Source organism: Trichechus manatus, unplaced genomic scaffold (assembly GCF_000243295.1).
Source record: "Trichechus manatus latirostris isolate Lorelei unplaced genomic scaffold, TriManLat1.0 scaffold00031, whole genome shotgun sequence".
Classification (NCBI taxonomy): Eukaryota; Metazoa; Chordata; class Mammalia; order Sirenia; family Trichechidae; genus Trichechus; species Trichechus manatus.
The window spans coordinates 8,012,079-8,026,341 of NW_004443967.1; the positions used below are offsets into that span (position 1 = coordinate 8,012,079).

At 57.9% G+C, this 14,263-nt stretch overlaps 1 protein-coding gene across 2 annotated transcripts; it reads left to right on the forward strand.

The window, feature by feature from the left end:
• The first annotated feature begins 6,047 nt into the window (after positions 1 to 6,047).
• Positions 6,048 to 12,550, forward strand: EMX2 (empty spiracles homeobox 2). Of its 2 annotated transcripts, XM_004374881.1 has the most exons (3): positions 6,048 to 6,774; positions 8,629 to 8,813; positions 11,054 to 12,550. In XM_004374881.1, exons 1-3 carry the CDS (start codon positions 6,363 to 6,365, stop codon positions 11,219 to 11,221), a joined length of 765 nt encoding a protein of 254 aa, XP_004374938.1. In that variant the 5' UTR covers positions 6,048 to 6,362; the 3' UTR covers positions 11,222 to 12,550. The 2 variants fall into 2 exon arrangements, with proteins under 2 accessions (XP_004374938.1, XP_004374939.1); XM_004374882.2 differs by lacking the exon at positions 8,629 to 8,813 and having other exon boundaries at positions 6,363 to 6,774; positions 11,054 to 11,238.
• Positions 12,551 to 14,263: the final 1,713 nt, after the last annotated feature.

Consider the following 14,263-nt stretch of genomic DNA (forward strand, 5'->3'; position numbering starts at 1 on the left):
GACGGGTCCTGCCGTGTGAGCTCCACGCGGAACTGCGGAGTTTCTGGCTCTGAAAGGTTGCATCTCAAGCGGGTGGGTCTCGGGAGACCCAGACGCTCACAGCTCCCGCCGACAATCGCAGAAGGACAGCGCCTGTCTCCTGCAGCCACCAGGGCCCCGCCGCAGAGGTGTCAGACCCGCCCTCGAAGGCTCAGCGGGTGGGCGCTTCCAGCGGTTCTGCCGGGGCCGCCTTCACAGCACACGGGTTTCCAGGGCACCCCGCGTGGATCCACGACCTCCCCTCACTGGAAGAGCGAGGCTGCCCCGGGACGGAAATCTGGGAGAAAGGGGCTGTTATCTGGGTCCAGTCGGGGCCCAGAATGCGGCGGCACCTCCGCAGTGACCACCTTGGCCCCCCTGTCCTGCGCCGGCCGCGAGGGGGCGCAAAGCGGGGAGGGTAGCACCTCAGCTCCTCCGACCTCACCCCAGGCAGGGCGCGCTCGGGCTCTAGCGGCCCATCCTCAGAACCACTGTAGTCGGGCCAGGAGGTCTAGGACCGCAGACATGGAGCTTGGGAGCATTTGCGCTGTAGCTGAATCACCCTGGCCGCCTCGTCGTCTTAGAATCGAATCTGCCCGCCTCGGAAGGCAGCCCAGACTCGGAAGAAAGCCCGATTCCTAGAGGAGCTGAAAGTCTAGCGTGGATGGTGAACTCTGCGGCGGAGCGCTGTGCTGGTGGAGGGAGGAGGAATGCATTTGGAAGCCGGTCTTTCTCCTTGGTGGCCCGCGCCTCCTTAGGGCCCCCTGCCCCGGCCCGGACGAGGATCTGGTGAATCTGGACAGTGAGGCGCCACCTAGGCCCTCCCTGGGCGCCCACAGCTACGGCCGAGGGACTAGGCTGCCACCAGGCCCGCGCCTGGCCCTCGCCACTAGGCGCCGCTGCGCACACGCGGATCTGGGCCCCGGGCCGGTGAGCGGCCTCTGGGGAGGAAGCCAGAAAGGGATTTGCCGTAATAACAATTTTTAAAAATGTTTTTAAGGTATTAATTTTACTTTTCATTTCCTTCTGCCGCCCTACGCGTTCGGAGGAGCCGGGTAACTGGGAATCCCAGTGGGTTGGAGGAATTTTCAACCGGTCCTCTAGGCCTTCCTACCCAGGGCCGCCTTCCGCTGGCCATTGGCAGGAGAAAGGCTCACCCTTCACCGACTCCCGCGCTTCCCGCGCTGCACCGCGGGCGCCCAGTGCCCGCTGACGGTCCCGGCTCACACGAAGGGTCCACACCAGGGCGACCCGTGCTGGGCAGGTTGAACCGCACGTGGCCGGGACTTAATAATAAGGAATATTTGTTGAACTCTTACAGTGAGCCAGGCACTAGGGCACTTACTGCTCTCAACAACTCTTAAGACATTGTTGCTGTTTTCCCAGGTGAGAACGCTGAGGCTCAAGCAGGTGAAGGACAGAGGTAGTGAGCCCAGACAGCACTCTCGCACCTTGCAGGGGGAATGTGCACCCACGCGGGACTCTGCACAGACGTAGCACGGAGCCAGCACACCGTTTGCTCCTTCGAAGAACAGGGGGCCAGACAGGAAACTTGGAGCAGAGGGTTTTGTGGGATTCCCCAGAAATGTTGGCCTTTTAATGCCTCCCACAGCCAGGAATCCAAGCCTCCCTCACCCCAGCGCCTCCCTAGAGAAGTCGGAGGCCTTTGCAGGGGGCATGAGGAGCTGGCTTCCTTGACCTTCTGATTTTGCGAACTGGGCAAGAAAGGCAGGGGAAGGGGTGCCACCAGCAACAGCTTAGGTTTGTACAACTTGATTGTTGAGGTTCTGAATCCTAGCAGCAAGCCTTCTGAGTGGGTAAGTGATAATAACGACAACAGCAACAGCAACAACCCAGAGCTAGCTTTTACTGTAGCTCATTATGTGCTGGTCACTGTCTAAGCATTCTGCATGGCTTATCTCATTGAATCCTCATGACAAGTCTAAGGGCCTGGTACTATTATCTCATTTCACTGAAGAGCCAAACAGAAGCACCGAGAGGTTAGATAACCTGCCCAAGGTCAGCAGTTGAGCTGTGAACCCAGGCCTGACTCTTTTTTGGGAGTGGGGAGGCAGGTTTATTAAGGTGTAATTTACATGCAACAGAATTCACCCTTTGTAGTGTCCGGTTCTCTGAGTTTTGACTGACCAGTGCATAAAGTCCTGAAAGCGCCACCACAATCAAGATGTAGAACGTTTCCTCCCCCCCACTCCCGGCAATCCGACCTCCACCGCCTGCTCGGTGCCGTTGGCCGTCTTTTTATAGAAGACAAAATGGAGGTCGAGAGAGACTGCCAGGTGTTGCCCAAGGTCGCTCGGCTAGTACGCGTCAGATCCGGGATTAGAACCTCCGTCCTGTCTCTGCAGGTCCAGCTGCCTGCAGAATGCAGATTCCTGAGTCGACAGAGCCCAACTCGCACGACGTGGGGCGCACGGGGTGGGAGGACGCGCGAGGAACATCCCCTCCACCTCCTACCGCACGCGCCGGGACTTAGCCAAACACCCATCCTTCCAGGCGCGTCTAAGGAACAAAGAAGAACCCGGCACTGAGCCGGCCTGGCTGAACCCACGAGTAAAGAGGGGGCAGCCGCGGCATCTAAGTCCGCGGGGGCTTGAGGCGCTCCGGCGCCGAGTTCGACCCCAGCGCTCAGCGCCGCGGCGGCCTCCACCTGCCAGTCTGGTTAATGAATCACTCTCCTCGTTCACCTTCCCGGCTCCTCCGGGCCCGGGCGCATGGGGTAGCATAGATTACCCGGCTCCGGGGTTTGCGCTGCTCGGGACTCTCAGGAAGCTAGCTTCCCACCAGCTGGGGCCGAGCGCGGCTTGGGGTCGGCGGCGCAAGGGGCCAAGGGACTGGGTGCCCCGCTCCTGTCTGGAGGGTGGGCCAGGCCCCTGCTGCGCCCTCTCCCTCGCCCACTAGCTGGCCAACTAGAGGCGGGCGGCTTGCGGAAAACGCCGCGTGACGGGCGACGGGCTCTGAGCGGCCTGAGCCCTCGGCCCTGGCCAAATGTCCCCGCCTTGGGCAGGAGGCTGAGGGGTCCGGGCTCCAGCCTGCTGCTCACTCCTTTGGGACACTCTTCCCGAATCGGCGCTCTCAGGAAACAGGTCCTGGCCGAAAGAGGTAAAGGGTTAAGAGGTTACCTTCAGCCTCTTAGGGCTCGGGCACAAAGGTTTAAAGAAGAGGAAACGCCCCTTACACATCACACACCATTGCGGGCCTCACCCCACCCAGACACAGACTGGGCCCCCCCTTGCCCCCAGGTCATCGACTCTTGCACCCTCAGCCAAGATCACTAATGTCAACTGCGCAATAAACTGTTACTGCTCGCCAGCCTGCACGGGTTGGGCTATTAGCATCCCCAGTTTGGCCCTCCGAGGTGTGGAAGGCCCGCCCTGAGGGCCAGGCTGGACTTCCACCCACCAGCCCTCCCCAAATTCTCACAGGGAGAAGGGGACCGCTGGAGCTGGGATCCACAACCCACCTAAGTCGAGGCTTTCTTCCCTGCTTCGGACACCCTAGGGCTGACCCTGCGTTCCCTGTGGGCTCGCTGGCTGGGTGCAGCCCAAAGACCTCCACCCCTTGCAGTGGCCTCAGACACCCCACTGACCTGGGCACGATGGAGCTGCTGCCCAGAGAGCCTAATTCAGAGGTGGAGTTCCAAGTTGGAATCAGTGTTTTGGGGGCTGTTGGTTCGGACCCGAGGGAGGCCGTCTTCGAATGCACCCCCCCCATCCCATGGGGGTAGATCTAACGCCCAGAATCCTCAGGCCTGGGAAAAAGGTGGCGCGCAAAGCGAGGCCTCTCTGAGACGAAAGCCGCCACGACCCCCATAGCCTGTGTCACCGAGGTCCACAGCCTGAGGCAAGGGCAGGTCTCTTCAGTCGGCGAAGGTAAGGCTGAGGCCCCTCCTATCTCGTATGTGAGCGTACGTGTGTGTGCGAGCGTGTGTACACCCTGGGAGGGTGGAGGAGGTGGCAGCACGGATGATCCCCGCTGACCCCCTACCGATCTGTCCCTGAGAGGGGGACAATCCCAGAAAACAAAGTTCCCAACTCTTGCGTTTTCCGAAAGGAGTTTTTTTACCCCCCTCCCCCACTAACAGTATACCCATAGTAAAGAAGTCGAGAAACTGACAAACATAAATACACAGGAGCTAAAGCCACGGGAAGGCCGGGGGGACTGAGTGCAGGGCGAGGCGCAAGAACACGTCTTAATGTCTGGGACCTTGGGCTGATAATCTGGTGGCCTTGCAGCCACGCTCTCGGCCACTTCGCTCTTCTCTCTCCTCCCATTCGACTTCTCCCGGTTCTCACGGCAACCTAGTCACCAAACACAGGCATTTCTGCGTCCTTAAGAGAAATGACAGAGGCCTTGGAGTAATAGATTTAAAGGACGCCAGATTTTTTTTTTTTTATCATTAATTGTAAACGTGCAAAATACCTGCTGGTACTTCACTTTAGAAGAATGTAATTGGCAAAAAAAAAAAAAAGAAAAAAGAAAAGAGGCGGCTGATGAATAGATAATAGATCTTTAACCACCAATAAACAGAGAGCAGCGCCAGCAGCCTGGGGGATGTGATCATAATTATGCCGCCGCGCGAGCCAATGGGGACGAGGGAACTGGGCCCTAAAATCATCCCAAAACCGAAGGCGAGCTCAAAAATGCGGACAAGGGCTAGGACCGGAGACGCTATCCGCAGTCCCTAGTTTGAGCCTTGGGTTTGCACAGCAACCCGCCCCAGGGACTACAGATGGCAGAATAATAATAGAAATAATAATAATAACAAGAATAACAGCAGCAGCAATACTAATAACAATGACAACAACACTAACAAAAATAACGACAACAGAACGCTAACAGTAGCACCACAGCAGCAGCTCCCCTGACCTTGGGCCCTCGTCCCAGATATTCCAGAAGGAACAGTTTTGGGATAGAAGTGAGCACCCTCCCAGACAGGAAAAGTGAGAGCTTGGGGCGAGAACGGGCGAGAGTTGAGAGCCCACTGCCCAGGCGGGGTTGGCGACTCGCGTCTCAACTTGCAAACGAATGTGCAGGGTCAAGGATCGCAAACGCCACGACCCGATACCTCGCAGCTCAGCTAGGTTGGAGACATGGGAGGACCCGCACACCCCCACCCACCCGGGTCCCTCCTCGCCTGGGAAACCGCGGGGAGTTTTGCTGGAGAGGGGGGGCTGGCATAACCGAACAGCTCTCAGCCCTCTCCCCAGCCAGCCCCCGCGCGCTTACCCTTGCGGTGCTCCCGGGCAATACCAACTCTCCCGACGCGGGGCCGCGGGGGACAGCCGCGGCGGTGCGCCTGGCATGAGGAATCCGTGTGTGTGTGTCTGTCTGTCCTACCAGCTCGGCTGCAGCAGGCTCGGGATCCAGGGGGCCGCTGCGGAGGCGGCGCCGGTCGGGGACTCTGCGGGGACCTGGGTGCCCTGGAGGGAGTGGTGGTGGAGGAGGAGGAAGCAGTGGCTGAGCGGGAGGAGGTGGGGAAAGAGGAGGAGGAAGAAGAGGAGGAGGAGAAAGAGGAAGAGGAGGAGGAGGAAAAACCGGAGGAAGAGGAGGAGGCGGGGGAGGAGGAGACGGCGAGCGGGCACCTCAGAGCAGCGAGCTGATCGCGGGGCGAGCGCGCAGGGCGGCGGGCGGTGCAGCCCATGCGGGGCGCCGACTCCGTTCCACTCTCGGCGCTGATCCAGGCCTCCGGGTTCCCAGGCGCTCGCCGCTCTCTGACGCACTTTAAAGAGTCTCCCCCCTTCCACCTCAGGGCGAGTAATAGCGACCAATCGTCAAGCCATTTACCAGGCATCGGAGGAAGCTGTTTATGTGATCCTCGCACTAATTAGGCTCATGAACTAACAAATCGTTTGCACAACTTGTGAAGAAGCGAACACTTCCATGGATTGTCCTTGGACTTAGGGCGCCCTGCCCGCCTTTTGCAGAGGAGAGAAAACTTTTTTTTGCCTCTCCCGAGAAACTCCCCCCCCGCCCCCGCCTCTAACTCCGATCCCCCACGCCATCTCGCCAAAAAAAAAAAAAAAAAAAAAAAAAATTATCCCAATCCACGCCTGCAAATTCTTCTGGAAGGATTTCTCCCCCTCTCTTCAGGTTGGGCGCGTTTGGTGTAAGATTCTCGGGAACCTCGGCGTCGCCTCTCCCTCCCCTCCCCCCTCCTCTCTTTTTTCCTTTCCTTCCCTTTCTTTCTTCCATTCCTTCCCCCCCACCCCAAACAAACAAGCCCCCGATTTTCTTCGGTGCTTGCTGCAGGCAGCGGGCGGCGGAGGCAACGCGCCGCGGTCGCCGGGAGCCGGGAGCCTCGGGCGCCCGCTCCTCGGCGCAGCATGTTCCAGCCGGCACCCAAGCGCTGCTTCACCATCGAATCGCTGGTGGCCAAGGACAGTCCCCTGCCCGCCTCGCGCTCCGAGGACCCCATCCGCCCCGCGGCTCTCAGCTACGCCAACTCCAGCCCCATCAACCCGTTCCTCAACGGCTTCCACTCGGCCGCCGCCGCCGCCGCCGCTGCCGGCAGGGGCGTCTACTCCAACCCGGACTTGGTGTTCGCCGAGGCGGTGTCGCACCCGCCCAACCCCGCGGTGCCGGTGCACCCGGTGCCGCCACCGCACGCGCTGGCCGCCCACCCCCTGCCCTCCTCGCACTCGCCACACCCCCTCTTCGCCTCGCAGCAGCGGGACCCGTCCACCTTCTACCCCTGGCTCATCCACCGCTACCGGTATCTGGGCCACCGCTTCCAAGGTACGTGCCACGTCGCGGGACCGCAGAGCCGCAGCCTGCACCGGCCCGGCCTGCTCGAGTGGGCGCCCGGCAAGGCCCGGGCGGAGGCCGCCTAGTCTGGGAGGAGGCCGGGCGGCCAGGGACCGGGCGCGTTGTCGTCCCCAGTCCCCGAAGCTGCAGCCGGTTAGCGGGGCTGGCCTGCCGGCGCTTGGCCCTTTGGGGAGGGGCGCGGATGGGGGAGTTGTGCCCGAGTGCGCTCGGGCGGAGCAGGCGAGGTAGCCTGCTCTGCCTGCCCGCGGCCGAGGAGGTCGGAGTTTGCCGGGCTCCAAGGTTCGCTATCCCCTAGGCAATGGTGCGGGCGACCCTCGCTCGGAGGGGCGCCGACCGGGCCCAGCCGCCAGGTTCGCCTTCGACTGCGTTCGGCCCTGTTCGCCACCCACTCCGCGCTCCTTTTGCCCAGCCCAGCGGCTTCAGTCTCCAGTCCTCTTTGGGCGGCGAGAGGACCCTCAGGACTCCGGAGCAAAGTCTAGGGGGTTGTTTTTTTCCTGCTTTTGGAACAGGGTAGGGCCGCGCGGGTAGGCACCTCCGGGCTCGGAGCTCTCGCAGCGACCTGCCTAATTGGGGCGCCGAGCGGCCGCGGCGGGAAGGCAGGTTCGGTCTGGTTTTTGTTTTTCTTTCTTTTAAAAGAAATGAACCCAGTAGGGAGACAAGCTGGGCGGGGAGGACCTATCTGGGTGTTTTTGTTTCTTGCCTTTTTAAAAATTATTGCTTGTTTGTTTTCCTCCGGGTGAGGGTTGAAGACAGTTAAAACTCCAGAAAAAGCGGCGAGTAATTAGCTTAGAGATCCGAGCAGGGAAAAGACCCAGCCCGGGCGGATCAATACCCAGCCGCCTGTCCATTCGTTAACCCTTCCCTTCCCTGCCAAAGCCTAGAATCGGGTAGATGCCAACCCCATAATTAACAAAACAAAAGCAACAATATAAAATCTTTCCGCCTTATTTCTGGCCCAGATTGGCCTCTAATCTTGCCTGGACTGTGGTTTGTTTTTCTTTGTTTGGGGTTTTGGTGAACCGATTTCTTCCCCTAATAGTGAGCCCGAAACTCTCGGGCTTGGCTCGCTAAGTTTAGGTGTTTCTTTCCGCATTCCCTGCCAGCCACGCTCTTGGTCCCCCCACCAGGCCTGGGGCAGCAGGGACCTTGCGGTGCCCGCGGCCCTCCTGTAACCCCGGATTTCGATCGTCCCGCTAGCGTCTGTCTCCTCGTTCTCTGGAGCAGGGGAGCCGGGTGCCTGGAGGCAGCGGCGGCAGAAGCTGGGCGAACACGCCGGCAAGGACTCCGTCCAGGCCCGGCGGCAGCGACGCGCCCGGCTTCCACACTTCCCTGGACGGGAAACAAGACTTTGAATAGTTTTTCAATAAGTCTCCGAGTAAAGTCTGGAAAGCGGTCCGCCGCCTCCCCACCCCGGGGTCAAAGTTCCCCGAGAGGTTAGACAGAAGAGAAAGCCGTTTCTCTGGGTCGTGGGCGCCTATGCCCCGGCAGGGCCCTGTCGCCCCCTCCCTTGCCCCAGGCTCCGGGCTCGGAGGCCCGCGGCGCCAAGGCGGCTGCGGAACCCGCCGAGGTCAGGGGCCGTGGGATCCGCCCGTCTGCCTGGGCAGCAGCAGGGTGGGTGCTCACAGGTGGCCTCGCGGGCCTAGGCCAGCAGCTGCCCAGGGCGTCCCCTTCGTGCGACTCGGGAAGGCCGGGGCCCCGCGTGCCGGACGGCGCAGCTCACGCGGAGGCCCGGAACCCGGCGCCAGGCTAGCCCGGTTCGGGAGAAGCACGCAGCGGGAGCCGGGGCGCCCCCTCCAACAGGACTTCTGCTATACCCCCCCGCAGGGAACGACACCAGCCCCGAGAGCTTCCTTTTGCACAACGCGCTGGCCCGCAAGCCGAAGCGGATCCGAACTGCCTTCTCCCCGTCCCAGCTCCTGAGGCTGGAACACGCCTTCGAGAAGAACCACTACGTGGTGGGCGCCGAGAGGAAGCAGCTGGCGCACAGCCTCAGCCTCACGGAAACTCAGGTGAGCGCGGCCTGGCGCAACGACCCCATCCGGGCTGGGCCCCTGCCCCAGATCTCTGGACACCCACGGCTGGCAGCCGCTCGAGTGTGTAGCTCGCAGAGGGCCTTCCAGAAAGGGCCTGAGAGCTGGTTGTACGCCCGGCTCGGGGTTCGTGAGTTTCGAGGTGCCTGACTTCGTTGGACTACAGCAAGGGGCGTTAGAGCCAACTCTCCCCAGACTCCTGGGACAGCGAACTGTCCTCCCGCCCGGCTGGGCATCCCCTGAGTCTCTAAGACACTTCTGCACTCTTGGCGAGACTTTTGGTGAGAGTCGTGGGGGCCCGAGTGTCTCCCGACTGGGCCCAAGAAGAGGGAGAACGCAGCGGGGTGTCCGGCTGTTGGGGGCGCGAGGCGGGGGAGGGCAGGGAGCGTGTTAAGAGCCGCTGTGAGCGACTGCGGCCTCTCGGCTCCCATCGACGGCTCCAGTTAGTCACCTAAAGGGATCGGAGAGTCAAACAGGGGAGGCCAGGCGTCTTGGGCGCGCCCAAAACCAGATCAACAAGGCTGGGAGGCTGCGGAGAGGGACTGCCTCAGCCGACAGGCCCTTTCTGCGCAGCGGGGTCCTGAGGCGGGCCTGACTCGGGCCTGCCCCCGGGCGGGGAGGGGGCGCAGGGCTACAGTAGGCGCTACTGTACGCGGAGCCGCAGGGCGGGGTCAGAGTTCCCCGTAAACAGTAATGTGTTCGGGCCGATTAAGTTGTAACACTTTTTCTGGGAGGCGCAAAGAGGTCGAGGCTTTTGTTTTAAAACGTTCCCCCCGGACAAAACCGAGGAGGGGCTCGCGGGTGTGTGCGCGGCCAGCACAAGGCGCGGCCGGCTGAGTTTTCCGGGACAGCCCAGGCGGCGGTGGTCTTTGTCCGCCTCGCTGCCCACGCTGCCTTGAGCCTTTGTGTGCGTGTCAAGCCCCGAGCGCACCGACGCGCGCCTTGGGCGAGCGCCGGGGAGAAATGAACCGTCCTCCTCCTCAATTAGCAAACTCAAAGCAAATTAAACTCAGCCTTGTTCCCGCTCGGCTCTGCCGTGGGGCGACTGAGACGTGCCGGGAAGAGCGAGCCGGACCCGGGCCGGCCGTCTCAAAGGAGGGAGTGGAGCGGGCCTCCGGGGCCCGGAGGCTCGGGCTTGGCCTGGGCTGCTGCTGTCATGGGGGGGTGGGGGGCATGCGAGGATGGAGTCACCACTGTCGCCCCCATCCGTACCCCACTGGTGGGAAGCTTAGGCAGTGTTGCTGTTTGGTCGCTTGGATGGGGACCCACTGCCCTGCTTCCCCAGGGGGCGATCGGATCGCACGCAGCGACTGGGTCTCACTGTTTCCCTGACCTCCAGCGGCGGCTCTGGGGAGGCCAGGTCGCCGGGTAGCCCTGGTGGGACGTGATGTGACCTCGGTCCAGGCTTGGTCCAGGCCTGTCCTGAGGCTGGTTAGTAGGAGGAATAGGGAACGCTCCCTCTGGTTTCGCCTCGTCTCTTTCTCAGTCTTACTTTTCTCTCCCACGGTCTCCCAGAGCTTTCACTTTTGAGCCTCTTTCCCTGGCTGGAGAGGGAGAGCTGGGTAGGGCCCGAGATTTCTGCACCCCATCCTCCCCCCTCGCCTCCTAGAGCTCCCCACCTCGCCCTGCTCACCTGCGAGAGTCCCGGCAAGGAGCTTGCAGCTCAGGCAGAACTGCCCACCTGCCCAGGGCCGGGTCCTGCAGCGGAGGCGTTATATTTAGGCCACCACACGCGTAAAGCCGCCTATAATAGAAAGCTCTTTGGGACCTGCCCGAGTGGCAGCAGCTGGCGGAAGGAGGGCTTTTCTGCACCCGCTTGCAGGAGGAGTTAGGGACACGTTTCTTTTTATTTTCCCTTACTTATTATTTTTGCAGGGGTTTCCCACGCTTTCCAAGGCCTTTGCTCTCGGTGGGTTGTGGGTGCCGGGAGCAGGGGGAGGGTGGGAAGGGGGCGTTGTGTACTCTGGGCCGAGCGGGCTGGGGAAGGCAGCCCCAAGAGGGCTCAGAAGGGCAGGGAGCAGGAGCGGTGCTTCCTACCAGCCCCGCACGAGGCGCCTTGCTCCCCAGGGGAGCCTATGGGGAGGCCGGCCCTTAGACTATGCAGCTGGAGGCTGGGCCCTGCAGTCTCGGCTCTGGGTCTGGGCTGGGCGGAGGGGTCAGGTGGTTGGTACCAGGCGCAGTGGAGGACTAACGCGCCCCTGTCTGCTTCTCGCCGGCAGGTAAAAGTATGGTTTCAGAATCGAAGGACAAAGTTCAAAAGGCAGAAGCTAGAGGAAGAAGGCTCGGATTCGCAACAGAAGAAAAAAGGGACGCACCATATTAATCGGTGGAGAATCGCCACCAAGCAGGCGAGTCCCGAGGAAATAGACGTGACCTCAGACGATTAAAAACACAAACCGAACCCCACAGAAACGGACAAAAAGGAGCGAAACAGAGGCAGGGAGAGAAGGGGAAGAAGAAAAAACCTACAAAACAAGATCGAGCAAACCGCACACACACATTCACCGAGAAAGGGAGGGCACAGCAGCGGCCTTCGTCGCAGACTTTGGGCCGCCACGGCGCAGGGTCCCAATCCGATGCTGCGCCGCGAGGGGCAGGGGACGACGGAAGCTCCTTCATCAACATGCAACCCTCATCTAAAGAGGCAGCTGAGTGAGTGAGTGAGGGAGAGAGAGAGGGAGAGAGGGAGCAAGTGAGAGAGGTCCAAATGTGGCAAAGCCGATCGCGCTCGGAGCAAGGGAGCTGTCAGTCAAACGCAGGGGAGCTGTCAGTCAGACGCCAAACCAGCGAGACAGGACGGTTGGCAGGTATTCCGTTTATCGCAGTCCACTCAAAAAAGCCGTGAGGGCAGTGATGATCAAAACAAAACAAAAGCACCTGGGCACGGGACTTTAGATTTTGCACTTCGCCGTGTTGTTTTCCCCCCCGGTCTTTAAAAATAATCAATAATAACGATTGAAATTTCATATCCAGCCCCATCCCCACACCTGTTTCAAAAACTTGAATTGCATGTAGCAGTCGTTGGGCAAACGGTGTCTAAAGACAGAAAATGAATTGTAATTTTTTTTCCTTTTAAAGACAGGTTCTGTGTGCTTTTCATTTTGATTTTTTTTTCCAGAGATATGTGCAGTGTGTAAACACTTTTTGATACCTTCTGACGTCAAAGTGATTGTGAAAGCTAAGTGAGGTAGGCTCAGCGATAGTGATCCTCTTTCTTACTGAGAAACAGGGAGCAGGCAGGGGCTGGGGGGGTGGGGGAGGGGCCCACCGTGGAGTCAAGACTTGTGCTGGGGAAAAAAAAAAAAACCTCAATGATATTTCTTGGACATTCCCTTTCCTAACATCCTGAGGCTTAAAACCACGAAGTAAACTTCTCCCTTTAGTGGCTGGAGAAGTTGGCCGAGTTCAACCATTCACCGTAGAGGCCATTCCAAATGGAAAATCTATCTCTTGCAAAAACTGAGGGACTGTAGTTAGTGAGAATGATGTTAAGTGTGGCCAAGGACACAGTGACAAGTTTTCAAGCACTGAGTTTCTATTCCAAGAGCATAGACCTACTAAAGAGAGTGGCAAATGCTTCCTTAATGTCTCCTATACCAGAATGTAAATATTTTTGTGTTTTGTGTTAATTTGTTAGAATTCTAACACACTATATACTTCCAAGAAGTATGTCAATGTCAATATTTTGTCAATAAAGATTTATCAATATGCCCGCAGAGTAGTCGTCTTGGGAAATTGAAACGAATTTTTTTTTAAAGTATCTTTATACTTTTGAGTGGTCTTTCCTCAACTAGGCTCAAGAAACGCACGCACCCCTCCCCAACAAAAGGGAAGGACTGATGGATTCTTGGGCATTTTAAAGAGAGATGGAGGTGGAAAAGGGAGAGAAAAATTTAAATCCTTCAGAAGAGGGATGGGAGAAGAGTTTTACAACCAGACCTTTGACCACTGCATGCTCTACTGAGGGAATTTAGTTTGGATTTCAGGTTAAAAATGTTTACTTTTTCTCTTAACCTCTGGTTATGATGAGGATGATTTAATTTATGGAAGTATAGATATTTATTAAATGATATTCCCCCAGGATTGGGGAAAGCACTTAGCAGATTCAGCATCTTGGGACTTTTAAACTATATTTCTGACTTAAAACCCCAAGAAACAAGTGTCTTTCTTTCTTTCTTCCTTCCTTCCCTTCCTTGCCTTCTTTCCTCTCTGGCCCCAGTCTGCTGGAGGTGGTGAGGCGAGTGCTAGGGCCTCGGCAGCCTTATAAGGCAAGCATTCTGAGAAACCTTCAACTCTTAACATTAAAGAAAAAGTTGTAACCAGTCTTGGAGGAAACTTAGCTCCCCCCCCTTCCCCCTTGTGGGGGTACTAGGTTGTTTTTGCATGCTTCATTTGCTTCTTATCCTGATAGGCTGCATTAATCAGTTTTATTTCCATTGATAGAGAAACCTCGTCTGTTCTGTTCAAGCTACAAAGCGTCCTGTGAGCTTTTGTGAAAGTGCAAATCAGTTTAAGCAATTATCATACCAGGAATATGAAGGGGAAAGAGGAGGCCTTGCCCAGTGGTCTCCTTTAATCTCTTAATCCACAGATCCAGGGGGGCTGCCTGGACATAATTTAGGACAATCTCCCCACCCTTTACACTGTGATAAGGCCAAGTTACAATGCAGGGCAAAAATACAAGCTTTGTTAACATCCTGCCTTGAAAAGTTAAGATTAGGATTCCGTGCACGTGTGAGGACTATAGGGCACCATGGAAATCTTTCTTTCTTTCTTTTTCCCTTCCCTTCTCTCTTCTAAAGTAGAATTCATTCTCGTTTTTTTTCCCCCTCTTTCTCTCCCTCTTTTCTCGGTCTCTGCCTGTGTCTTCTTATTCCTCTGTCTCTGTTTCTCTGGAGAACCCTGGCTGCTCCTGGTGCGTTTTTTAGCAGAGCCCTCTCCCAAAGGTGTGTGTCTTTTGGGGGAGACTCGGCCCACAGAGGGATGCCGGGAGGAGACTGGTGGTCGGGAAGGCTGGGGCTTGCCCCAGGCGGGGACAGGTGGGACCAGGATTCGCATGGGACTCTGAACTGCTTCCTCAGTGGGACCCTTGCTGACCGCTTGCTGTCCTGAGCGCTTTGCAGTCACACCGCTGGTACCGCATTGCTTTCTCTTAAACAACTACAGGTTCCTTTTCCTTCATCCACTTCCCAAAACCAGGAATGCCTGAGCCCAGTCCCCTTAAAGCTCAGACAGGCCTTTCAAAAAAACCAAAACCCAAAACTTCCCATCTTGACAAAAGGCCTGTTTCTGCAGGAAACATATACTTGATTATTTTTTTAAGTATGATAAAAGGGAGAGATTTTTTGGGGTAAACGTCCTATGTAGTGCAACAGCAATAAAATCATCAGAGAATACTATTAGCTTTGGAAAAAAAAAAAAAAAAACAA

Excerpts from the sequence above, each read along its gene's own strand:
- EMX2 (XM_004374881.1), top strand. The coding sequence starts at position 6,363 with ATGTTCCAGCCGGCACCCAAGCGCTGCTTCACCATCGAATCGCTGGTG. Across the intron at positions 6,775-8,628 it reads TCTGGGCCACCGCTTCCAAG|GGAACGACACCAGCCCCGAG; the intron begins GTACGTGCCACG and ends ACCCCCCCGCAG. Across the intron at positions 8,814-11,053 it reads TCAGCCTCACGGAAACTCAG|GTAAAAGTATGGTTTCAGAA; the intron begins GTGAGCGCGGCC and ends TCTCGCCGGCAG.